Raw genomic sequence first — 27747 nt, forward strand, 5'->3', positions numbered from 1 at the left:
AATCAGCTTTAGGAAAAATGCTTCTTGGCTATTAATTTTACTTCCATCTCCATAGGGGTGACTCCTCTCTCCTCAACTCTAAATAAATTGTTGACAAAATTGCAGACAGGCCACATGTTATCAGCTGCCTCACACTCAGACCTTCTCTGTGTGCCTGGCATCTATCATTCCATCCTGCATTTATTTGAAGATCGTGTAGTGAAACTAGTAGAGCCTGTAATAGTGTTGATCTACAAGGGTCAAGAAGCTGGGCTTAATCCCTATAAATTCACCTGGTATGACTGCAGTGGACAGTGCCATTTTGACAGAGTTTTGGGCAGTTCCAAACAAGCTTTAGAAGCATATCCTGCTTCAAATGTAAGGCTTGACCTCATTGTTCCAGCTGAGAAGCAAGATGGAGGATGAAAAGGCAAAGATGGAGCAGAAAAAGGAAGGGGAAAGCAGAAGTTATTGCTATAACCTAGTGTTTACAGCCTGTTTCATTTTGTTGTTTATCAGAAATCAAGCTCTTTGCAGGAATTCATCCACACCACCGAGGCACAGTCTATGGCAGAGCACAGCTCAGAACAGCCTGAGCTCTGTGGGGGTTGTTACACACCATTTCCTGGGACTGTCTGTTCTGTAAACCCCTGGCATTCAGCATTTCAGAGTTGTACCATAAAGGCAGCTCAGATTTTGCCATCCTTATTCACTCTGCAGCATCAGTGATACCCACAGGAGACTGGGAAAGGGAACTTGAGCAGTTCCTACACTGAGCAGCTGCTTGAAGTCTTGGTTTCCACAGTGACTGCCCTGAGTTCACAAATTAAACCCTGCCAGGTGTGTGGAATTTCACCTTAGCAAGGACAGTGTTTTTCACATATTCCCTTCTCCACTCAAAATCTTCTTTCTACAGTGCTGCTCACAGAAGCAGTGTCCCATCAGCTCAAGTTTTCGATGTGAGCGCAAACATTCTCATCATAAGCTGATTGCAAATTACCTCACTAAACAAAGCTTTTATCACTATCTGTGTGTAACAAAGGAGGAATCTGTGACACTGAGGGACAAGTGAAAAGCTCAAGGTCGTTTGAGCCAGTGGCTATTCGTCCACTTGCACCCCTGGGAGACAATGCTTAGTATTATTTTACAGAAGTCTCCATTTGGCTTAACACTTACTGACATGCAAGCATACATTTGCAAAACTGGGACCATATGGCAATAAGTCATTGCAGATATTTGGCCACATCACCAGTAAAAATTATTTCACCTTTAACAGAAAATAACAAATTCAGAATCATAGAACATTTTGAGTTTTCATGCCTTTGCTTGCAAACACTCATAATTAAGAAAATCAGTAGGCTAGGCATATTATCAAGCTTTTGCATCCACACTAGTCCTATAGCTTCAAGTTTGTGCTTGGCACACTTTGGTATGTTTGCTTTTTTGGTTGTGGATTTTTTTTTTCTTTTAATCAAAAGGTTGCTTACTATCCTAGTCACCAAAATTCAAATGTTAAGAGACTTCCATTGTAATAAACAAAATCCTAAGCCCATTGAAACTGGGCATTGAGATTGAACATTGAGACTTCTGGCAGCACCCCAGTGATTCCAAGGCAAGGTTTATATCCACTCCATCCTTTGGCATTCTACCCAGAGGAAATAGGAGAGAGCTCCCTTTGCAGTCATGCATGGAGGGGAGAATGCCAGCAATCTCCTTAATCCCACAAAGCCCCGTTAGGGTCAACAACCCAAAGGCAATTCTGCTGTTTTTTTCCAGGCATGTTCATGCCCAGAGAGTCCTGTACTTGTAGTATTGGTTTTACCCCTAAGCATAAGGAGAGCTATAATTCTTCAATCATTATATGCAGGAGGGCTGTGAATTTGAAGGAAGAGTATTCTTTATGAATATCTCAGAGAAATTATGGGAGCCGTAGTAAATATTATATCACTGTACTGGAAATGGATATTAAGCTCTTGCTGAAGTCAAGTACACCATGCTCCAGCTTTTTACTGCCCACTTCTAAGCCTTTCCCCACCCTGAACTAGCAGCCAGGTACACACCACCTCATGCTTTGGGATTCGCACTTCTCGCTGGACATGCCAGCAGTTTAAAGTTACGGCCAATAAAATAGCACTAAAATTGTGTGTGCATTGTTTTATACTTTCCCCTCTGCATCTGTGAAAAGCCCTGGCTGGTACCCTGTGGCCTCCGGGCACGTTGATGGCAGTGCAGGGAGGGAGCTGTGCTCTGTGGAGCTGTCAGGGCCGTGCACGTTACCCCAGCACAGCAGTGCTCGCACACAGACGGACGGACGGACAAGCAGGAAGTGCCAAACACAGTTGCAGCATGTCAGGCATATGTTGTGTGATGTCATCCAGCATTAAGCCCAGTGGAAGGGAGGAAAGCAGCAAACCAGTGCACCAACCAAGGCTACTATACTCAGTCATTAGAAAGAAGCTACCACTGAAAGAGAGGCTGGCCATGACAGGATCTCACCTGGAGCTAGACCTGAATCTCTTGGGATGTGATTCTGCAAGCACTGTGCATTCCCAGGAAAGCCAATGTGAGTGCAGGGAGCACAAAATATTTTAAGAGCTCAGTCATGCCTCACTCCATGAGGATTTATCTCATTTGGTTGTTGAAGTGAGAAGAGAATTAGGGCACCAGTTAAAAATAAGTAAGACCAAGAGGTGGAAATTCAATGTACTTGCTGTAGAATAAAAAGTGCAGCTGTTTTGTGGCTTTTGTCTTTAATTCCAAATCAATTTTGCTAGACACATCTATTATCACAGACCAGATCTGGGAGTAAACAGGGGCTTTAGGATCTCAGTCTGATCCCTCAAGCCCTTACTCATTTGTCCACAATGCCTTTAACAGGAAAACATGCCAAAAACAATATGCAAAACAGAACTGTAGTAGGAGTATTCTCAGATTGTTATTTTTGCAGTTGCAGAGGCATTTCATTTTACTTAACAATTTGTGATGTGCTGTCAAAACAAGGCAAGAGAATTAACCTGGATTTCTCCTCCCCTCTTCTCCTGGCCTTGACTTCAGAGCCATTCAGTGAAGCAAAATAATGCAAGAATCTAGTATTTCATAGTATTTCAGCTCATAATATTTCAGTAGTACAGTCCCCTGAGGTATAAACAAAACAAAAAATGAAATAAAGTCACCAATATGATGACTGACAGTGACCTGCTGACAATGAACAGGTTTATTGATATTATAACCTTGCAGTTACATAGAGTCTGTCTATTGAGGCTGCAAATTAACCATGCAGTGAACAAGACCACCCACACTTTAGCTTTCTTCAGAGACTCCCTCTTCAGTCTGGTCTTCCTGGCAGAGATTATTGCTTTGGACACCTCAAAGAGCACATGTGAAGTACTTTCAGGAGTGGGTTGGCTTTAAAAGCAGCCCAGTGACTTTCATATGATGTGAAACCCATGCTAATACTCTGTCCTAGATCCCAAGTAACTGCATGAATGAGTGGCTCACATTTCCTTGCCTTGTTGGCATGTCCAGGGGCTACAGTGCCCTGTACAGTCAGAGGACAGCAGCCTGAGAAAGTCTCCCATACAGTATGTTATGCCTAACACTGCTCTTAGGTCTGAGATGGTCCAGCTAATTTCAGGGCAGAATGATCTGAATTCACCAGCAGTTTGTGACCAGGTTTATAAACCCTCCTGAGCCCTGGAGCACTGGGGCTCTGCACTAAGAGTGCAGAAAAGCCCACATGCTCACAGCAGGAGTCACAAATATTTAGCAGAGCTTGCTGGCTTCAGCTGAGGGCAGGCAGCTCCTCCTGGACTGGCTGCATTTGCAGTTAATCTGGTAAATCAGCAAAACACTCCCTGAACTCACATTATTAAGGCTTTTCCATTATCAAGAACATCACAGCTTCCATCACTCTTGAGAGCAGAGCAATATCTGTACTGCAGGGGAGCTGCACATTTAATTTTGAGCTTTTTTAACCTTGGTGCAGAGCCTCAGCAAATGAGCAACATCCTATCGTGAAAAGAGCGAGGAGGAATACATAAAGCAACTTTGTTAAATTAAGAAGAATTTTAAAAAAGTCACTAAGTACACAGGATAGACTAGCAGAAGAGAGCTTAAGTACCAACTGCGAAGTCCTGGGCACTGTGTGATTCCCTAGTGGGTAACAGAGCTTCGTGTCTTTTACCACTGCCTGGTCTATTTTCTGTTCATTGCTTGCAGCTTCCATTAACATTAATGAGCATGCATATGTGCCTTGAGGGTAAGAACATATTCCCTCTGTGGCTTCAAAACTTGTTTATAAATCCCTCCAAAAATCACATTGTGTTCATTGCTCTGCACAGAAAGCTATTATAACAGCTATAAGAACTGCTGTGTTCATTCCCTCCTTTCCCCTTGCCCTTGCTTATCTGAGGGATGGGGAAACAGACCTGGGAAGATGAAGGGCTGAAGAAGGTGATGCAGGGAACTAAAGCAGCTCTGGAAGCTGCAATCTGAAAACTGACTTGCTGCAGGGAGGGGCGTACTGAATTCTCAGCAAAAGCAGAGAAAACCAAATCCCAAAGCTCTGAAAAACTACTCCCACTACCACCACCCAAAAAAGAAAGCTTTTGAAAGTCTCTAAGCTATTAAATACTAGAGAACAGACCAAAATCTTTGCCATGCTTGAATGCAGGTCAGTGGGAACAAGCTTCTGGGCAGAATCCCAACACAGGCCAGTGCTGCCCTCCACCCTTCTGATCCCTGGGGCAGCAGGGAGGCTGGGAGGGGAAGGACAGAGCAAAGGGAAAGACATGCCAGGGTTCCATTAGGAGCTGAATGGCTCCAACACTGCTGAAGGCACCATATCCATCCCCAAGCCACCTGGACATACAGGGCACACACTTCTCTGGAGTCAGGCATATCAGTTGAAAGACAACTCCACCTTGCTCTACTAACAACAAGCCCTGTGATTTCTGCCTTTTCTGCCTTTGACTTTCCCCTTCATCAGTGCCAGCCCTGCTCCCAACATGCACAGATTCAAGTTAAGCTCTCTTGAGCCTCACAGGCTGCAAGGGATACAGTGCAGCATACAAACAATTATGGGTAAGACAGCACTGAGCTCAAGAATCAGATTAAGGTATGTGAAGGAAAAGAACCTTGCTCTACACACGGCTCAACAGTGGCTCACATTATACCTATACAGCTAATGTGAACCAAGCTGCAGCTTCCCACAGGGAAAAACTGTGCTCAAAACGCAGTGCAGGCTGTAGGACAGAGAAAATGAGCTGTAAAATATACAGTGCACAGTATGCAAGCACTGAGGCCTCTCAGCACAATGACCCACTGCAGCTCAGACAGCACCTGGCTGAGGAGCCCCTGCCCTGGAGCTGGAGCTCAGGAGCAGCACACCCTTGTGCTGCTCTGCCCTGCTGCCCTTCCTGCTGCCAGCCCCAACCCTGGCACTGCAGCCACAGTGACAAGTGGCCCAGGCTGCGAGGGAGCTAATTGCAAGAGCCACGGCACAAGGCTGGTGCTCCCTGCACAGACTGCACTGCAGGATGCTGCTGTCCAGACCTGCCTGCCACTCCTCTGTCACGGGTGCAGCAGCACTGTTCCTCAGAGCCATGTCCCTAAAAGGCTGCACTGTGCCATGTCAGCGCTGGGCTCCTGTGCCAGCAGCAGGCCAAGCACACAGCCCAGAGCAGGAGCCCCTTACACTGCCCACAGGTCAACCCACCAGAACCATCTGCCAGTGCCTTTAGACTGGTTAGGTCACAATAGGGCTCATTAAAGAGATTTCTTCCTTTGGTAGGCATGGATGAAAAGATCTGGGAATAAAATCTGGCTATAAGGAAAGACATGTCATGGTTACCACAGGGTACACTATTTCAAAGTTCAGGTTAAATACATTATTCACTTAGGTAGGAAATAAAAGGAAACCAGCTCTATGTAAAACCAGCAAAAGTGCTAAATCCCTTTAATCCAAACTCTGCTTAATGAAAGTAGCAAAAGTTCAAATTTACAATGAAGAGCCACCAGTCTAGCTGACAGAAAACTAGATTTATGAGAGAGACCAACTGGACTGCAAGCCAAGTTAATGTAATTGCTTTTCTCCTGAGAAAAAATTTCCTTACAAGCTGCCAACCTTTAGAAATTGCTGAGCTCACTGCAAGGGGCTTAGAAGGCAGCAGCAAGAAGGATATCTTCTTTCCCAAGATACTTGGAAGGAAAACACTAAACAAATTGAGTGGGTTCAAGAGGTGGTTCCCCTGCAAGTATTTTCTCACATGAGAGGTAAATTTTCCTTTGGTTATGGTAGCAGCAGAATTACAACCATAAATAGCCTTGTGAAAATGCTATTTTGAGTTTTAACTGGTATCTGTGTGCACGTTTGTATGTACCTGCAAGTATACAGAACCTGCTTTCTCATTACATATGTGTATTACTCAGGCATTAGCTAAATTTTATAATTAAATTATGTATTTCCTGTGTGTTTCTTTATATAATGTAGTACTCCATATTACTAAGCAGAATTTTAACAAAAAATTAACTTTCAAAATGCAGTTTACTTATATATTTTCATTTTTATTTGCACTGTAACAAATCTGTAAAGCTTTCCTGTAGACATGCAGTGATCATATCAAAAAACACTGCTTCAGGCTGGTTACATCAGCCAATTATACTGTTTTATTACTTCCTTTTTCTGTGAGATTGGGCACTAAAAACAAATCAATTAATTATAGTCCTGCATTTTTGCAATAAAGAGCCTTTCAGGATCAAGATTAGATATGCCTTCTATGCTGAAATGTTATTTTAAATTACCCTTTTCAGTTCACTTGTCACTTTCAATGTGTGATGCATGGGGCACAGCTCCATTTGTTTGCTGTTCCTACCAGAGTTTGAAAACTCTGAAGAAAAGACAGCCCACATTTTTAAAAAACAGTTTCTAGAAACCTGTCACAGAGGAGAAATGCATTGGGAGGAAGGCGTTCAGTGGGTGCATATGAGAGGCAGCCAGAAGAGTAAAAAATGGAATATTAAAGCACAAGAAGGGACACAAAGTGAGGAAACACAGCAACAAAGGTAAAGTCAAGGAGAAGGATGCCTTCAGGCTGGAGAGGGCTCTAGCAGGCACAGCCAAGGTAGGCTGGGATGAACAAAACAAACCCAAGTGTGCTGCACAAGACAGGGCCAATATGTGCCACTGGAACTTCAGGGAAGAGTCTCACACTCCCACAAATAGGGAAGCCAGAGCACTTATAGGAGAAGTGCACAGAACCAGTGGGGGTGTTACTGCTGCTATTTGTGCTTCAGGAAGAAAAGGTCCTTCAAGCTCATCACCAAATTTTTTCTGCCCCTTCTGCAGTAAAGTCAGACATATTCAAACAAATCTAATGTTATGGCAGATATTACAATGGGATATACTCAATATTTGATTTCACCATGATCAAAAAGAGTATCAAAGTTACAATCAGTTACTGCTGTTGTTTGTATAAACAGGACCACTATCAAAGAGCAAAAAGTAAACATGTTTAATAAAAACAAGTGATGAGGCTGTCCCTGGTTGTCTAAAAAATGCAGCAAATTCCTTTTCAAAGTAGCCACCAGGTCAGACAGTAGACATTATAATCTGAATTATTCTGCACAGCCATAAAAAATTGTGCTGGGAACAATTTTGTGACAGTCCTTTGTAGAGATTCTGTGGTAGCTGATGGAGAAACAATAGGGTTTTTCACCATTATTTCCCATAGTTCCTGGAAAAGGCTGTAATCATTCAGCCTGCAAATGCCACAAGTACATGCTAATGTGTGAGACATGCACATACAAATATTTGGGTACAACATAGACAACAGTGACTGAAAGATAAACCTGCCTCTTCTTGGACCTGAGCTTTCAAAGACATCCAAAAGAAAACATGAGTATTGTATCCTATGGAATTTCTCACCTGAAATTGGGAAGAGGCAGACTTACAAAATCTTGATTTCAAAGTTTACTATTAGAATGAGAACTGCTACCTAGGTAAAAACATAACTAATGGCCCACAAAAAAACCAAAACTAATAGAATCAGAGCTTCACAGGATTCTCTGAACAAAATTTTAGACACTAAATTTGCTGGGAATTTATTTTAGAGCAACAATAATAATTTCATATTCAGTGACAAAGCTTGTCTAATATTTGTATCAATTAACACTGCAGGTAATGAACTTTGGCTTCCATCTGTTCTGCTCATCTTTAGAGGGTCTCATCCATGTATGACCATAGTTTTTATATAAACATTCCTATATTAGCCAGATTACTGTGAAAATTCATCAAGAAAAGTTACCTTGGAGTGCACAGGTGATAACAAAGCCTCTCCTAGTGAGAGCAAAACATCTCAGAAATCCAGTCTGTTCATCTAAACTCCATATTGTACCACCCTTGAGTATAACTGTGCTAAAAAATTGACTGCTCCCTTAAGAAAAGACAACCCAAACCAAAAAACCTACAATCTGATATTTCTATGTATTAAATTGTTTGGTGAAACCCAGTATACATAGAAGCAGGGCAGGCATTCTGAACACAAAAACAACAGTGTGATTGAAGGGTTCTGTCAATTGAAAACCTCCAGGAACTTCTTCATTTTAGCCTGAAAGTGCCCATTGCTGCTCTACTTGCAAAGCAGCAGAATGAGCATAATACGTGTCATAAATTAAACATCAGAGAGATTCTTAATGTTCCATGAAGGCATTTATTCACACTGAAAAGTAACATTTAGGTATTATCTTTTATACTGGTGATGGAGTATTACTCATTCATCAGTTCTTTCCAGAGATCTTGCTATGAATATTCAGCTCTTGATGACAATAATGAGAATCCAAGGTGTTCTGCAATACTTGGACTCTGGTATGGCACCATTTTCATACAGACGAACCAGAGTGAACAAGGCTGCAGTACCACACATGTCATTCAAAACTCGTGGGATGGGGTAGATCAAGCTCAACCTGCACGGAGTGGAGGAGGAAAAGTGTCTTTGGAAACAGAAATGTCAACTGATTTCGAACTTTGAGATCTGTCAGAAGGGACATGACTGCATATTTCTTTCTTGGACTCAAATTTCAGATGGCAGAAGAAGATGAAGGAAAAGAACCAAAATTTTCAGAATCTTCCAGAATTAAAATAATGCTGAAGAAAACCTAGTTCTGTGAGGACAAAAGCTGCTTAAGGGGTCTGCCGTGACTTCTGTGAGGCTGGCAAAATACTTGGATGTATTTCAATTACCATTGTTATTATTGTTACTTCAAGTCTGTCAAGTTCTCTTGCTTCTCAGCAAATGAGGAAAAGTGCTGGGATATGGATGTAAAACAGACTCCATTCCTAATCATCCTAGGGATGGTGCTGAGGTCAGCTATTCTGAACAGCACCGTGTACTGTGTGACTCAATTCACACTTGCAGGAATAGTCATTAAACAAATTAAAAAACATTAAACCCTTTCCTACTACCTTGTCTGCGAAACAAACTTAATCTAATCTTGGTGATTCTGGTTGGGCAGATTCAGGGACAAAGAGTGCTAAGAGACATATTAAAGAATTAGAAAAATACTTTTAAATGTTGTATTTTTAAGGGCTCCTGTCTTTTGCCTCAGCATATATCAGACCAAGTTTGTGCCTCTTTTGATACTAAATTAAAATTTGAAAGACTTTCTGATAAGAGAATTTAAATCTCAAAGTTAAATGGTTTCTGTGTAGGCTTTGCTCCAGTAAAATTGTGGAAAACTGTTTTTGTTAAGGATAGTTACTTAATGCTTGCATATGTCACGTTGGTCTGTGTAGAGCTGATGTCATGGTCACTGAAGAAGACAGGATATGGAAGTAATGAAAAAGGTCATGTGCACAAGAGCTACCAAGAGCATAAATAAATCCACAGCTTTGCTCAGCACTTGTGTTCAACTTCACAGTCACAGACATATGTGCCACCATGATTTACACATTCATTAACATCTTTGTTATCACTGACAACTTTTTTAATCAGATTTGCTTAAAGGGGGTCATAGCATGAACGTAGCTAACAAGAATTTCTGGCCGCAACACCAAGCAAAGGGATGCACTAGGAGGACAACATGCTGCATCAAATGTCAAGCTGATATGTAACACAGCAGTGGGAGACACCAGCACTGATCAAACCATTTGTCCTTATGGGTTCCTTCCTACAGTTCACACTGTGAAGCAGAGTCATCCTGATCTCTCTAGGAGAGAGTACAGCTGGTCCTACTGCTGCACAGAATGTACTTACAGCATGGGATAAAGGGAGGAGATCACCCCTACAGCGTTAGCTCCTCTTTAGCAGTGCAGAGAAAGGAAGCAATATCTTTACTAAAACTATTTGTTAATTCACTTCTGAATGCTGCTCTGGCTGAAATGCAACTGGGAGGAATGGGAAGAGAAAATGTAGACTCAGACACAAACAGAAGCTTTGGGCAATACATTATATTGTCCTAGCTAAATTTTTTACTGTTGGACGATATTTCCTTGCTGTAGAGTTTCAGGGCCATGAAGTATTCTTTTTATTAATTTCTGTTCTTCCCTCCTTTGTTGAGGAGAGCCCTTTCCAGAGCTGTGGTTTGCACCATGCTAATGATATGGTCAGTGGTTCTTGCCTGGTGGGCAGATAACATTGGCCTATGTTCTAACTGACAACAATCTCTTTCCCCCTTCACTCTGAATAAATCCAACTCATTCTCCAGTATATACCCAGACCACGTAAGTGGTGCAGTTCTATGACAAATGTCAAAGGCAAAACCATCCAGAGCAGTTGGATAGTTGGTCCAACATTCAGACATGAGCGGTCTAGGGTACCTGTGTTGGCACTGTTACACAGATAGGGAAACATACAGGTAATTCTTAAATGCAACAGGATAATCTTAAGAGTAGTTCATCAACCCCCTTTTTCCCAAAGAATTGCAGTGTTTACCTTCAGTCCTGTCTGGTAATTTCCCACTTTTGCTTGTTGTTCCAGTGTTGACTGTTTCAGACGAGGTGCTCAGTTTGGTGTTGGGGTCTCGCTTCGGTTTTGGAGGCGGCTGCTTTCGGGAGCTGCTGCTTTCATCATCAGTGCCTCCAACTGAATGAAGAGACTGGGATCTGACAGTGAAGCCACTGGAGCAGGGGTGTGGCAGTCTGTCCTGAGGAGCAGGCATTGTCATAAATCCCATGCGGAAATGTTTCCCCACGTAGCTGCCTTCATTTCCTCTTGCTACTTCTCCACCTATGCTGTAACAGAAAATACAAATGTAAGTAAAAGGTCCTCCTTTGCCTGAACCATATCTGGAACCAGGGTCTCAGTTCTGCCTGTTACAAGCAGATCATGTTTTTGAATTTGAAAACAAGCAATGCTCTTCTCTGAAAAGATGACTGCTAGAAAAGTTTATTTTTCAACATAAGCTGCCAACAACTGAAACATAGATACACTGCTACACACTCAGAATTTTACCAAAAAAAAATAAAAAAAACTTTTGTCAGGTTTCATATTATCGTAACTAGAAATTTTCTACAGAAGAAATTTCAAACATTGAAAGTCAGAACTGAGTTTTCAGGAAAACAGGAGACTGTGAGTAAGCCAAAGAATAATGCTTTAGAATTACAACAGGATGTATTGATCCACACTCCGTGACACTCATCTTTGACTACAGATGCTCATGTAGCTTGGGAAACAAGGCTCATGGCATCTAATCAATCTTTTCCCTTGAGACTAAAGAATGGTAGAGAAGAAATATTCTAAAAATTACTTAGTTATAGGAAACTCGACATCACATCAAATCCACATAAATCTGCAACACAAGCAGCTTCAGACTAGTAAATTACAAGTGCAGGAGATGAAAGGAGCATGGACACCAGGTGGGGCACCAGGAAGAAAATAACTTCCAGCCTTTTAGAACTACAGGTAAAGAAGAAGGAAAGTGCAGTTGAAACAAGTGCTACCATATACTGCATTTTTCTGTGGGTGTAATGACTGAGAACTTGATATTATCCCTGTTCCACTCATGCTTATCAGTTCTGAAAAACAGCTCTTACTGGTGTTTATACTGCAAACCAACAGCACATTTCAATTTAGGCAAGTCAGTGACTACGCAAAGAAACTCAGCAGCACACACAGGTCAGTGTGGGCCTGTTTGCAAGGAGGTTTGAAATGGTACCACTGTGGGCATGCAGAAATGTCAGCACAAGAACTGTGAAGCATCAGAAAGCTCTAATTAGCTCCTGCTTCCTGGGTAAGTGCTTCTCTGAAAGTTTCTTACTTGATGTTGCCTTGGTCTGGTGAAGTTTATTTGGTGCTGGAACACATTTCCTTTCTTAAAAGACAAGAACATTTCTCAAAAATGTGAAGAGTAAGGAAGGCCACCTCATTTTCACCCCATCTTCACTGTAGGTAACACACAAGCTGCATCTAATTGTCCTAAAGACATCAGACTGGCAATGAGCTTTGTGCATGATAAAGCAGAACTTGGTTTTGGTTTAACAAAAACAAAACCAAAAACAAACAACAAACCACAACCAAAAAACCCCAACAAAAAACAAAGCCACCTTTGTTTGCTTATTACTCTCCCGGCATTTTTATTCCATTTCCTCTCCAAGTGGAGATGTCCAATTTCCAAACTGGTTAACAACAGAACAGCTCTAACTGGCCATGTGCCACTTTCCAGGGGCACTGACACCTACCCACATGTGTAAATGTGTGCACACATGCCTGCCACACATATGCACACACTGGTCCATGCTCACAGCCAAGTTGTTACTAAATCCTAATTGGCATCAATTCCAAAGGGATTTGCAGCTAGAAAGATCAAGAGGTAGAACTCATTAATTTGAATATTTCTAAAAAACCTGTAGTTAGTTTGAATTATTAACTATGCCTCTACTAATCTTTCATAAATTGTTCTGAAAATAGTATAATCCTCTGACACTGGACTGCAGAAAGAGCCTGTCATATTATTTAAAGAAGATTACCATCCAAACATGATGAAGAATGCAGGTGGGGAGTCTGCTTCCTTTCTAAGTCTATTGGATAATCACATTTGGCAAAGAAAGTTTCAGTTTGCTGTGTCTCCACAGCAATTCTTAACAGTTTACATTATTTAATTACTGCATTTACTTCACTGCTGTATGAAGGTGTTTGAGCCATCCACTATAAGCCAGTTTCTTATGGCAAGCTGGATGGACTTGCACAAATCCCTCTGAGGTGATCTATTTCACCGTTTTCCTAAGAATACACAATACACAGCACTGCATTTATATGAAGCATGGGGGTTTTTTTGCCAAACTGCTGCATCTTGTCTTCCAGAAATTAAAACTTACCAAATAAACTCCTGGTGTCTAAATGCACTGTATCATTAAATTAAATCAAATCCTTCTCCACCCCTTAATTTTTTAATTCTTTATTTAATTTCAACATAGATGAAACTCTCACCTATTTCCTACGCTTTCTCCACAGCAAAGAGCCTACAGCCAGGTGAGAGAGAGGTTGTGGATACAGATGGGAACAGAACTTGCTGCTGCTCAGCATCACAGCTGGAATAGATCTGGTCTTGCTTTCCTACATCCCCTGCTCAGCTATCAGGCAAAACCAGCAGGGCACCGTTTCCCTGCTTTCAGCCACACTTAAAGGAGTATCCATTTGTCTTTGAATGTAGGAGCCAACATTCTGCTGCTGGTTAAGCTCTGTAAACTACAAGCTGAAGAAGCCTAGCCTCCAATCTTTGGTCCTGGGCCCTGGTCATTGAGCAGGATCACAAAAGGCTTAGGCTTGTTCCCTTCCTTGTTCCCTTAGGCTTGTTCCCTACACAGGTAGCAATTCCCAGTATAGGGCAGTGGGTGTTTCCCAGCTGGGTCTGGCCAGTTCACACCAGCACAGCACACAGTGGGATGCCAAGTTCACACCTCAGCAATGCAGACCAAAATCCCCTGTGTGTAAAGAGAAAGGAGTAACTCCAGACTCACACCAAGAGCACAAACAAGATCAAAAGCAGGATGGCAGATTTCAAATATGGCATCCCCTGCCCTCAGGTAGCAGCATCATGAAGGTCCATTTGGACTTGTGCAATGCACAGTCTTGCTGTTGTTACATCATGAACCCAGACAGAATGAAAGGATTTATTTATATACTCCTCCTGCTCACAGCCACAGGAGTTGGCTGGGCTAGCATGTGTCCCACTTCAGCACAACAAGCTGACAAAGATTTACACATAACTTGCTGTGCAGCAGTGACTACAGAGACAGTGAAAGGATCTGTGTAGGTCTCACTCTGTTGTTTCTGACAGGTAAGACTGTGCTCCTCATTGTACTGATAATGAGTTCTATCTCATTTCAAAACTGTATTATGTGAGTTGCTGCAAGTATAACATAGTTTATTAATATATATGGAAATGCACATTTAGATTATTCCTCTGGGAAGTTTCAATTTGGCCAGGATCAAATGCTTCTCTGACAAAGAATTAAGTACAGCATTAAATAACCATTAAAAATGCAAGACGTTTGTCTGCAAAGAGAGCCATGATTATATAACAACAAAATTAATTATATGATAGCTCAGGTTAAACACATCAAAGCTGACTTGGTGCTGAAAATGCACTTCAGTGTTTGCCCAGCTCTAGTGACTGATGTGCCACAGGTGGAGGAAAGGGCAATGCCAAGGTCAGTGTCAGACATCTTTGAGAAGATTGCTGTAAACCTTCTCTCCTTTCAGAACCATGTTACAGGCCTTCTCCAGCCCCAGCTCAGCAGGCCACACAGACCATTGAGTGCTACCAGGTTACACACTCACTCCCTGGGTGCACTGCAAGGGAAGCAAGACCCCATCCTTCTCCCTCTCCCACACAGTGGTGGAATTAAATCATTACAGCTAATACAAAAACTGTCAAATCTGTTTAAAACATATCAGATATGTCTAAACCAAACAACAGATTTCAGTTTGCATTTCTAAAATATCAACAAGAAATCTGACTGATAGATCCAGTGAGTCTCATCACATCTCCATACAGGTTTTGTCTGTCAGTTGAGTTCTTTGAGGTCAGAACTGGGCTAGCATTAAACCTCACTGGCCTAGCTGCTCCTACAGCAGTGTCAGCCTGTTGGCACAGAGGCTGTGGTCACAGCAGGGCTGGACACTCCACAGCTCATTTCTGCCTGCCCTTTTCCACCAAGCAGATACTGGAGTATTGCTGTAACACAGCACAGGAGAATGGAAGAACATCTTTGATGAACTACAGAGGAGAAAGTCTTTTATATTATTCATTTCATTACACATCACAAGAGTGAAAGTTACAGAGGAAGACTAAACATTAGAAATGAGCACAGAAAATACTCTAAATGCAAACAGCATGGGGAAGGTCGTGTCCACCTTGCTTTGCCATGAGTCATGATGTTGCTGTTGACTCTGAACGTATTTTCAAGTTGTTAAGTTAGAACACTAAGGCAAATAAATTTTCATCACATTGATGAAAAATGCATGGCAAAAAGAAAGTATCCAGAGCTGTCTGCATCAATCAGTGTGGTTTTTTTAGTTTGCATTGTTCCTATTTAATATTGCAAAGAACAATTTTATTTGCTGTGCAGTTTCATTACTTGGGCCAGACAGAAACTGAATTAATTCCTGGAAAACAAATTAATAGTTGTATGAAAACTTTTGTTTTACTTGGTGTCACTGTTTAACTATAAACAAAACAGAATATTAAATTCCTCAGTGCAGCGGTAAAGGAGTAGAAATCTTGGACTAAGACCACAAAGACAGAATACCCTGGAGATGGATTTTCTTCTCACCCGTCGACTCTTGTTCTTGGTTTTCATGCAAAAATTCTATCAGTTTAAATAGACACTGTATTATTTTCATCCCTCAGGCACTAAGAACCACTTTATAGCTCTCCTCATCTTTGTATGGTTTCCTTTTTTCTTCCTCTGCTGCTTTAACATGGGATTTTCTGCTTTTTTGGCACAAGTTCAAAAAGGGAGCTACACCTGATTATGAGATTTGACCTCCAAAGCAGGAGGAAGGGGGTTTTGCTCAGCTGGGGATGTGTCATCTTTGAAAGTATTTTAATTTCTTTGCTGTGATAAATTCCAGTCAGGGACCACAGAAGGTCACCATCCTTCTAAGTGTTAGAATTCCAGGTAGCCAAGAGAAACCATTTCAAGAGCAGCTGCTTGCTCCTCTTGTGCTTGAAGAAGATTCATCACAGATACTGGTTCATTTGCTGGCAGAAAGTGAGCTGGGAGTCTCTGCAGGCTCCTCTGGATGTGGGGAGAGTTGTGAGTTACAGGGCAAGTGAAGCACATGGATGGCCAGGCTCCTTCCCTCCGGGGAGCTGCAAGCCCACGCAGAGCTAATCCCCCCTGACACGCTTCTAATCCACCAGGGAAGCCATCTGAGTCACAGACAGAAGTCACTAAAAAATTAACTGATAACACAGGAAGAATTTTCTGCAAAAATGACTAATCATCAGCAAAACAAAAGGAATAAAAATACCTAACTCAAGGATCTTGTACAGGCTGGCTCGACTTGACTGTGCAAACAACGGTTTATCCCATGGTGCATTTATCTTTTCTGGGTTAAGACAGTAGCTACTGCTGTTTTAACCATTTCCTTGCTCTTACAGCAGGGAACATCCAGCTGCCCTGCTCATATCAAATATTCTGCATATGAAGGGCTGAAATGGCTTTGAAATGTCTATTTCCCATCAGAATAAATTATGCACACATATACTAAGGATGACACATTTTACTTTGTATCTGAGAAGCACTTTCAAGATTAGCATAAATTATATTTGTAAATTAGAGGTTGGATGCCAAAACAACAGAAGATATACTATTTTTATCCCCCTAAACATGATTTCAAGAGACCATGAAATGTAATACCGGAGAAATAAGGACAGGATCACAATCATGGATACAGGAACTACACTGTAGGTATGGTTTTACACAAATCTATACCATTTTTGTCACAAAAATTAAACATACAAATCACACACATTCATCTCTATTTTTTTTAATAACACTTCAGAGTTCCCCCTTCTTATTGCCAAAGAACATACACATTTTTTTTCTGCATTACTTTTCTGAAATACTCCAAATGACACACCATGATCTTAAATCAAGATCCAGAGGATAAGACTACCATCCTTTTAGATATAGGCTAAAGTATAAATGAGTTGTGACAAAGGTCAGATTCAGAGCCATTCTGTGAACCTGGAGGACTGTCTAAAATGAGCAGCCAATATGTCTATACACATCATTCTTCCCTCTACCATATGCCTCTGCTTTTAAGGTAGGAGATCAGGTGCTGCTCAAGAAGTCAGGCCGCCCAGGATATACAGATAACATCAGTGCTACACAATAAAGCTTATTCTTTTATCCCACCTGTCAAACCCACAGGCCCAGGGTTTGATCCTGCAGACATGCAATGACAATCCCACTCTGAGTACCCAAACCATTGCACTGAAACACCCAGGAAGCTTTGTAGAAATTTCTTGTGCCCCATGAATCTCTTGTAAGCAATGCCACTCACAGATATGTATCCACTGCCCATTTTGACACTAGGTTATTTCTTTAAGCCCTTTGTGCTCCTCTTGAGAATCTGCCATCCCCAACAGGACTCACAGAAGATTCTCCAGAAGAAACTGGGCTGCCATACCACATGTTGTGGCTGCACTGTAAGATTAACTGAATCCCTGGGGAGCAACCAAAAGACAGCTGTAATCCCTCTGCAGGGCACAATGGATAATAAAAGCAAAACTAACCAAGACTGTCCACAGCAGGTTTTCTAGATGATGCCAAAAAAATCTGACTTCAAATGATGATCTGGTATGCTTTGCAGTGAACTACTTTTATAATGCAAAACATTCTAGCAAAAGTTGGAATTTTGGGGGAAAATGGAAAAAAAAAGCAAAATCAAAACAAGCCCAAAACACTTTATGAGAAACTCTGATAAATTTAAAACTTTGTTTGCTATTTTTAGAACAAATCTAACATAAGCTAGACAGCCTGGAAAGGAGTAACTGAGGAGTAAGGACCTTTCTGATCCACAGAGAGCTCAACAAAATTGTTTCATGAGTCTGAACAGAAGTGCAGGTACTAGCTCTGTTTTCCATGGGCGCTGCTTCTATTTATAGCAGACTGTTTCTTAAACCAGGGACTAAGGATTCCTACACTGGGCTGAGCATCCCCAAAGGCCTGGCCCTGCTCTCCTCAGAAGGACAAACTCTCCCTGCTGTAGCTGGGGTACAGGGACCCCAGTGCTCCAGCTGATGCACGTGGGGACATCTGTGGGTTGTGAATACACAACACTGAAGAGGCTGGAGTGAAAAGTGCTCTGCTGTTATATGGATACAGTTATTTTTAATTTTGCATTGGGGGATGCACAGCTAAAAGCCAGCAAATGAAAGCTCATATGTTCAGAGTCACCTAGAATTAGACATGGAACATATGCAATGTTTAAACTGAGTGCAAATGCATGTTCACATTAATGGAGTGGGGTTTTGCATCCTGTCAAAAACAGGTGGAGCTCGACCAAGGCTGTGTTTTTATCACATTCACTGGAAAACCACATGGCTCAGACTCCACTCTGCCTGAGCAACTGCAGCTAAGTAAATATTTCAATGAGATATGGGAATAAATTAACATACAAAATAATTCTTGGGCATTTCTGGAAGAAAATGTTCCTTCAGTTTTAACTCAAAGTTTCAATGGAAAAAAGAAATTCCTACAGTTAAAAAAACCCTATTTGTGGATCACATGCTGTGAAAAACCCGAAGGAATTAATGAAATGTAGTGAAACTCTAAGACAGAGAGCTGTAAACCAGGTGCTCTGTGTGGGCTGAGATGTTACACTGGGTCTAGCCTTTCCTAATTCAGGCTTATTTCAAACACTGATTGTACAGATGCTCTTCTCAGTCCCTCAAGCAAACATGATACTACTATTTTTTTAAATCCAAGCTTAAATTGGATTGACACGGAAATTATGGTTTTAAATAAATGCTTCCTATGGTATCCAGTTCCAAAGAGAAAGGACTCTGAAAGTACTCTTCAATCCTGAGTGGCAGTGAAGAGGAAGAGCAGCATTTCAGTTCAGAGGAAAACCCCAGACAAATTACACTTTAGCATGATCCATAGCAAAACATACAGACTATTTTTTATATACCTAGTGACCCGAAGGTCTAGTTATTCACATTATTTTTCTGGTAGTATTGTCATTCACAATTTGCAGTTCAAAATACACTCCCTGGGTTGATCTGCCTCTTCATTTCCTTTTCTGAGTGCCCCGTGAGTAGGTAAGAGGGGGAGAGGCACTTCCTGGCATGCTGGGAGAAGGTCTCAGTAGCACAATCACAGCAGGGATGTGACAGGGATCCACGTCCCACTGAAGGGACAGTTTTATGCAACAGCCACCACTCCAGATCTGTTATATTCATATGGGGCAATTCTGCCTCCAGACATCTCAGCACATGACAAAATTTGGAAGTTTACATTCTTTTGATCAGACATTTAGCTGAATACCTTGAGTACAATTTTAGGCACTGTTTTCATTGACGTTCAGGGTCAGTTGGTAGTTACTAATAAAACATCTGCACATTAGCAATTTAAATAGGACTAAATAAAAATTAACCTACAAATTGTATATTAAAATTTTCACTTTAGGGGAATGCACAGTGCAAGTTTTTACAAACAGTGCAAAGCTTATTTGGGCATTTTTCCACTTACAAGACTCTGGATGTTGGACTGGTCTTTGCACAGGAAACAAAAAAAAAATAACTTGTCTGCAGTTCACCCAGCCTAGCTACATAAATATTCTGCTGGATGCATCACTCTGCTGTCATAGGTTGTGGAACCCATAGAAGTCTTCACCAGAAAATCCCTTTTTACCTGGAAGAGCCCTGCCTGAGCCCATCACCTTGACCTTATAGCTAGAATTACTACCATTGTGCTATTAGGTGTCACCATCTCTCTGTTCCTTGTGATGTCTGAAGGAAGGGTTTCAGCTCTTTCGTCAATCACTACTCTGTATTTTAAGTGGACAGCAGTGACAATCTCTGCTTTGCAAAATGAAACAGACTCAAAAAACTAAGTGAAATATTTTTGATTAGTGTAATAAACCCAGGAAACACGAAAGGGAATCGCTCCACAGATGTGCACATTGGTGTCCCTCCCTCCTTCCTCCCAGGACAGTCTCAATCTGCTAAATAAAGCTACATTAAATCCTGTATATCAGTATCAACAGTTCTCCTCCTCAGAGCCTGGAGAGGTTTCTCAGTAAGATACAAAGTTCTCGTGAAGATCTCCCTGCTTATGTCACTTTTCTACGTGTAACAAAGTGATCATTATTGCCACAACAGAATATTAACGTGTTTCACATCTAAATTTAGAAATAATAATATAAAAAAAAACTCTTTCCTTGTCTTGATGGACGTCAGTTTCTTAGCCAGGGTTGTCAGAAGCTACTTCTTTGTTCATAGAAATAAATTAAGAAGGACATTTTATTTTCAGAAACACAGCTGATTTAATATAGCATGTGACAAGGAAGTGTAGTGGGCACATGGGCGGGCAGGACCTGTGATTTGAGTCAGGACACTGACAGAAGCCAGCAAACACACATCTGTCCCCACTCAGCACGTACCCAGCACAGCCCTGAACCCTTTCCACACTGAGGTCTTCCAACGCATTCGTTGCATCTCCATTCCCTTTAGAAATCAAGGTGAATTGTCCAAATGCAAAGTACAGAAACTCTTTTCTCCTCTGTTTCCATGCACAGATGTAATGGGCCAGACCCAGGAACTCCAGCAGACTACTAAAAGGTCTTTATGTATACAGGAATTTAACACCAGAGACAACTGGCTACAATAAAATCTGCCAATAAACTTCTAAATCTGCCAGAAATTAGCACATGCTGATTTTCATCGCTCTCATAATTACTTTTGCAAATGGGGATGATCAGATAATTTTGGGAACTGCTGTGTTGTGCTTTTTATTTCCTGCAAGAGTAGCTTTTTGCCAAATTTTTGAGCAAAACCTATGTCCAACAAGCTCTGACAGTGAAGGAAGATGGTGCTTAAATGCTTCTTTAGGGACATGTACTTACATTGCCCAAAGAGTCATCACTACAACCTATGAAGCCACAGTGAAATGGAATTTTGCTAAAGCAACAGCTTATTTTCCAAGCTGTGAAAGTCTGTGTGAGGCTTTGTTAGAGAGCTAAAACATCAAAACAAAGAGCAACGCCCTTGCAACCTGCATTTAATGGTGTAATGCTAAATTAAGCGGGGGATGTACTAGTTTAGTTCCCTGCATGAAAGGTGATCAGCTCTGTGCTGTTCACACAAAGTATGTAAATTCCCTTTATTCCTCCGGCAACTCTTCAGAGCTGTCATTTATTGAATGTTATGTTTCAAGACTCTCAGCTTGAGGAAATAATGCTGTGTGTGCACTGAGGTTGTGAGCTGTGGCAGCCAGGGTCACACAAAGTCTGGACCTAATTTCATGCAAAAAGGACAAACCAAAAACAATGCGCTGTTGCTTTCTTTTGCTCTAAGAATTATTGTTAATATCTGCAAAGCTCCCGGTAATATGTTGTAGTGCATGGACATTTCCAGGTTGCTCAAACCCCTTTGAAAACTCTTTATCTAGGAACAATAACCCTGACATAACATGAAGTGGATTTCCCTCTCCCAATGCTACACAGCAGGCAGCAGCTCAATTTGAAACAACTGAAAGGAGAAGCAGCTCAGAGACAATTTCTGTGTGAGCTCCCAGCACTGAAGTCCAAATCAGCTATCTGCACACCAGGATGCACATAGGAGATGTCTCTGTCCCTCAGAAGAGCAATTCAGCTGTGCTTTTTAATTGTTTACGTATTTTTAAACCCAAGAAAATACTGTTCTCTGGTCCAGAATATGTGATACCCCTTTCCCTGCCCTGTGGCCCAGTGCCCACACAGGAGCCTTTTGTTCTGTCCTCACTGCACCAGCCAGGCCACAGTTTTCAATTTTTATCTTTCAGTAAGACAAAAAACTTCCTTCAAGGTGGTCTCATGATAAAAATCTTAAACCAGATCAGCCTTAATTCAAACACTTTGGGTCATTATGTATAAGACTGGAACAGTAGACTTTCAAGTCGTAGAGAGCTCATGACAACATATCTTTTAATAGGCACTTTCACCCACTTAATAAATGTAGTGATGCCTACTGAGCTTTAAGAAATAGAATCACTGAATCATTGAAGTTGGAAAATATTTTTAAGATCATCAAATCCAACCATCAACCCAACACCATCACCATTTTCACCACTAAACCATGTCCTCAGTGCTAGAAGGACGAACCTTACTGGACTTTGCACACACACTTCTGTGAATTTGCATGTGAAATGATTTTGTACCCTACCTAGAATGGCACATAGAAATGTTAATATTCCTGGTGAACAGCTCATTATTCTGATCTCTAGAATATCTATTTTATTTTTACCTCAGTAAGAAGTGAAATATAACAATAGTTAAATAAGAGCTAGCAGTACCTAGTTATTTAAGCAGTGGATACACTCCTTTACAACAAAAGTAGATGATTACAGGTAAGAAAAGACAGATGCAGCACAATTACATTGTTGCAGTTCTAAAGTGCCTTCTAGAAACTTTGTGGAGGAAAAGGGTAAAACCAGCATATTTCCCATGGTGGGTTTTGAGTTAAAGAGTTAAATGTGACCTCTTGCAATATTTTCAAGTTTTGCCTTACATCCACAACATATTTAAAATGAGAGCCAAGGCTGTTTTAGAGTTCTGCTATTGGATTCTGGAATGGAAAACTAAATGCAATCCAAGGTTGTAAGACATTAGAAAAAAAAATGGGAAGGCAAAACTATAGAGTCTGACAGATGTTTGTGGGTGATCCAAGCTGACACTTTTAATCCCTACTTAGATATTAAAAAAGGGATGTTTCATAGGTGTATCCAGTAAAATTAGGATAGCTTTGATTCAAGACCCACAACAGCTTCAAGAGGACTCACAAAAGAATAGTATCATGGAAAGAAATATCTCCTAAGGAGAGATTCCCTCCTGTGACAGTGACAAAATTGGGTCATCTCCTAGATGCTAGCATCTGTACTTCTTGAAATGCAGATAAAAATAAATACAAAGTATAAGATTTCACAATACTTTGGAGTTATTTATGCATATACTTACTAATCTGTGTTTACTGCCCTTCAAGCTGCATACAGAAACAATTAGATGCCTTTTTAGAAGGGGTAGTATGGAGCATGCAGATCTATAGCTTTGATTTAAAGACTATGACAGGCAATCAGTGTGTGTCAGAGGAAGCCCACATCAGCAAAGAGACATGTTAAAGCCACATTTGAATTTTTCTTTTTAGGACAGAACAGATGAGTGTTTCCTTCATGCTCTGAAGACAGTGGGATTGGAAAATATTCTGCATTTCAGGCTAGGAGAAAATGGATTGCTTCAAATTATAGGAAAATGAACAGCACTGATTTTATTCCTCACTTTCAGCAGAATTGAGTAGTGCATAGCAGAAAAAGGAAAGCCAGATGCATTCCTAAGTCTGTTATATATTTCCACCAGAAGTAGCATAACTAGAAATTAACTATTTCCCTACATTTTTCATTCTCGTGAGATAAACATTAAATTTAGCTAATGAACTGGAACAAAAAAAAGAAAGTCTGTGGATAAATATTTTTTAAATTATTAAATGAAACAGGAATACAGACAGGAAATTAAAGGCTGTATTCCTGTATTAATACTGATGTACAATGAGAGCAGCCAAAAATTCCTTTTAGAAAGACATCAATGTCACTTCCACAAAAGGTTTACATTGCTTGTGAGAATATGAACTGAAGCTATTTCAGCTGGGAAGAGTCTGATTGCAAAGTCACAAAACTGTTAAGGACTCTTTTCTTAGAGAAAGAAGAAATCTCAGTTGAGCAAATGGGTTCTATTTTGTTTTAGGAACCAGAGACTCAAACCATTATGTATTAAGTTTGAAATAAGCCACTACAAAATTGAGAAACCTGAGGAGGACTCCCCAGTTCCTTCTGTTGCATTTCCATGGACAGTCTCCTCACATCCTTTGTCAAAGCCAGGCTCAGATCTGTCCCATGTGCTCTGTCAGCACTACAGAGCCAGAGAGGAGTATCAACAAACTGCTCTGTTTCCTATGGAAATAAACCAGGGTCAGCTTTTTCCTCCAAAATGGAGTCACTCAGTGACTGCAGTGAATATGAATGGCTGGACAAGTGTCTGAGACTGCCCCTGGAGAGGAGCACTCTGTGCCCTGTGCTTCTTGTGGCCAGGAAGAACGTGAGCCAGACAAGTCTCTGGCCTGCTTTTTAACTGAAAAGTTCAAGGTCCTTGAGAGTCAAAACAGAGCCTAAATTACCCAAACCCCAAAGTTCTTGAGATTCAAGCTCCCCAAAACTTCCTCTAGAGACAGTTATACACACATGTACCACTCACACAATCTCATGGAGAAAGCTTCAATCTCAGCTAGCTGCTTCCAATGACCACATTGCAATATGTGGTTTAATAACTCCATTGGTATTCTTTGAGAATAATGACTGTTGTTGTTCCTTTTTGTTTTGCTGCATTGTCATTTTGCTAGCTTCCATCCCTAATGTGTTTTATTATTATTCAGGTCCTTGCCCAATCTATCTGTTACCTGCTCATTAGAACTCCTGTGGTAGAAAATGTTCCTACAGGAACCTAATTCTAGTACATTCCAATTTATTTTCAGGCTGAGTGAGTCTGAAAACTCAGATTATTAAGGTGAGTTTGCAGTGATGGATTTGATAGATTGTGTTTTGTTGTGTTAAGGCAAAGGGAAATTAATCTTTAAAGTTTTAACTTCATACTTAGAAAGCTAAACAAAAAAAATAAGTAAATCTAGATCCTCAAAGAAGTGTGCATCCACTGGGGCTTAAAGTGACTAGGAGATAAATGGGCAAAACAATTTAAGGCATTTCTTTGTAAGACATATGAGAGGGATATATGGCAATTAGCAATACAAGCTTGTTCTGATGACTTTCACTGTGGAAACCCACTTTGGTATTCTCCAAAATAGCTTGAAAATTTCCAAACAGGAGTTTTTAGTTTAAGTTGCTAATAAAACCACTGAGTGGATCAGTGAGTTGAACCTACAGCAAGCTCCATCAGCACAAAATTTTTATATGCAATTTTAGGGCTGAATTCCATACAGAATGACCGTAGAGTTCTCACCACACTGCTATAAAATATTAGCAGTGTTAAGTAAATTACAATATATTATATGAGAAAGGCTTTCCATCAGGTAAAATCTGGGCCTCCAAACTATCCAGTTGTCTCCAACTTATTTTAAAATAATTTATTTACTTAGACTTAATTTAAAGCAAAAGAAAAAAGAAACAAAATTCTAAGAGTTTAATCATAGCTAAAAGGTTTACAGCATGCACATTTTCTTCAATTTATTATTAAAAACAGCAGCAAAAATTGACTGAGATATTGAAAGGACGAGAGAAAATTAAGCAATGCCTCATCTACTACTTCCAACTCAATTTTAAGCACTCTGGGCCTTTTAATATAAATGGCAATTTTATTGCTGGCATTAGAGAAGTAGTTATCCTGCTCTCTGAAAATGCCTACCGCTTTCTGGGCAAGTCTGTGGAATATGTGTAAATGATTAACCACAGGCCAGGCCAGCTCAGACACAGAGCAATTACAGACTGCTGCAGAGCCCTAGAAAACTTTAAAGCCACAGGCCAGCAGAGGCTCTGGACTGAGAGATGCACACTAAGCCACTGGCCAGCCCCTGCTGCCAGAACAAGGTGGTCTCAACAGCCTCTTTCTTGTTCCCCTGCATTGATTTTTTCTCATGTCCTGGGGCAGGACCAGCGTGCACATACCCAGCAGGCAGCCCCCAGGAGGCTCTGGTCTCCACAAGAGCTGTAACAGCCCAGGAGCATCTTGTCAGACCAGCCAGCCTGAGCAGAGGGAGCCTGGCTCTAGCCCAGTCATGCCTTAATAAGAATATCATCTCCCTTATTACAAAAGACACCAAATAAAACTGGATTTAGGACTCATACTGTCATGAGAGGGAAAACTGCTACTAAATATTAGCTTAGCACTAGGTATCCAACCAATTTCACAGAAGACTAGCAGCATCTCATTAGGTTTATATATATAAACTGTCATCTGTTCAGTCCATTTATAAAATGTGGGAAGGCAGCAGGAAACCTAAGGATTCATGAGGAGTTCTTGGAGAGAAAAATCCACTGCTCTCTTTGTCATTTCTCTCAGCCTTTGGTTTTAGCCTCATCTTTTCACAGTTCTTTCTCCTCCTTTCTGCACACCCCCTGCTCCAGAAAAGCCACCAGTCACCCTGGGCACTCCATGTTAAACACTGAGGGAGCTTCTGTGCAAATGTTCAGCACCAGCACATCTGCCAGCAGCTGTGTGCTGCCTCTCACATTTTACACCACTTGCTCTTAATCTAGGGACAAGGGGAAAGGATGGCATGAGGGGCACAGGGAAAAGCAGAAGGCACCCTACAAAGCTTGTTGTGACGAAGCAGAACTAGGCCCACAAGTGGAGCTGCAGGTCAGCAGGAGGGCAAGGACTTCAGCAACCCACTGAGCACACAGGACCCAGCTAGGGGCAGCTGTCTTGTACAGTGATAGAGTCTCAGGGACTCGCACTACCTTGGCCTCTCCTGATCATTTCCTCTTGGATAGCTGCTGTTGCCCCATTTCAAAAGTTGGCAGATGATGCAGAGCAAAGAGCTGAGCCAAAACCTAAATTCACATGCCATGGTTCCCAAGTGGCAATCTCAAACCCAGAACCACCCTTTGTCACATTTCTGTTTTTCTCTGTGTGCTTTGAGTTTCACCTCTGAAATACACAGAAATGCTGGTCTGAACCCAACTTCAGAGCCCTCAGAGATGTGGGCACCACAGTACACCACACACCAACTCAGAAAAGAACTGTTGAGGCTATGAAGACCCCTCCAGCGCACTTTCTTTTGACACAAATGAAAATGGCATTTTCTCAGGAGAAGACCAAGTCTTAGGCCTGAGAGCACAAAAGGGGTTTGCAGTGAGGCCACAGACCTGGAAAGCAAAGCAGAATATGTTCTTGGCTTATCTACAGCTGCTATCTCATTATTTCCCACCTGGCTGTCCAAAGTTCCCCAGCACACTAGCAGGAGAAGCAAGTCTGTAAAATACAATATAAATACAAAAAAAAGGTAAAACACCTCATGTTGTCAATGTGATTTAGCCCTTGGCCAGCAACCTGTGAACAGATTTGAGTATTTGGACAATCTGTTCATAACAAAAGACATGACAGACAGGAATGCAAGAGTGTGTCCAGTAAACATGGTGAAGTGCCAAGGCTGAGAGGATCAGCAACAAATGGAGAAAAACAAGTTATTTTGTTTTCCACAAGCCACATAAACAGGAGGAGGAAGATGAGGAAGAAAGGGAAAAGTCCTGCCCTGAGCATAGTAGATTCTTCATGGATGGATGCATATTTGCTGCACTGCAGATACACTTACACATAATAAACCTGAATTCATTAATACTAAATATTTACACTCAGCTTGTAACTCATCCAAAAAAGCAATTATGATACATCATGTTGATGGAGAGAATAAAATAATTAAAATTTGGATCACTCACACAAGATACTGTGTCAATGCACCGTCAACAGTAAAATCCCTAGTACAGTACATTTAATGGGAATATTCCAATGCTTTCTAATAAAGTAATGCAAAATCTGTTTTGCTGTAACACTGCCCTGG

At 41.2% G+C, this 27747-nt stretch overlaps 1 protein-coding gene across 5 annotated transcripts in view; it reads right to left on the reverse strand.

Annotated features, from left to right (window-relative positions):
• Positions 1-27747, reverse strand: part of NYAP2 (neuronal tyrosine-phosphorylated phosphoinositide-3-kinase adaptor 2) — a 162242-nt gene that overhangs the window by 63131 nt on the left and 71364 nt on the right. For all 5 annotated transcript variants that reach the window (XM_064385943.1, XM_064385947.1, XM_064385946.1 and 2 more), the window contains one exon: positions 10908-11206. In XM_064385943.1, the coding sequence (XP_064242013.1) occupies positions 10908-11206 (299 nt within the window). The remainder of the gene's footprint in view (positions 1-10907; positions 11207-27747) is intronic.

The sequence above is a fragment of the Passer domesticus genome, chromosome 11 (genome assembly GCF_036417665.1).
Source record: "Passer domesticus isolate bPasDom1 chromosome 11, bPasDom1.hap1, whole genome shotgun sequence".
In the NCBI taxonomy this organism is placed as follows: Eukaryota; Metazoa; Chordata; class Aves; order Passeriformes; family Passeridae; genus Passer; species Passer domesticus.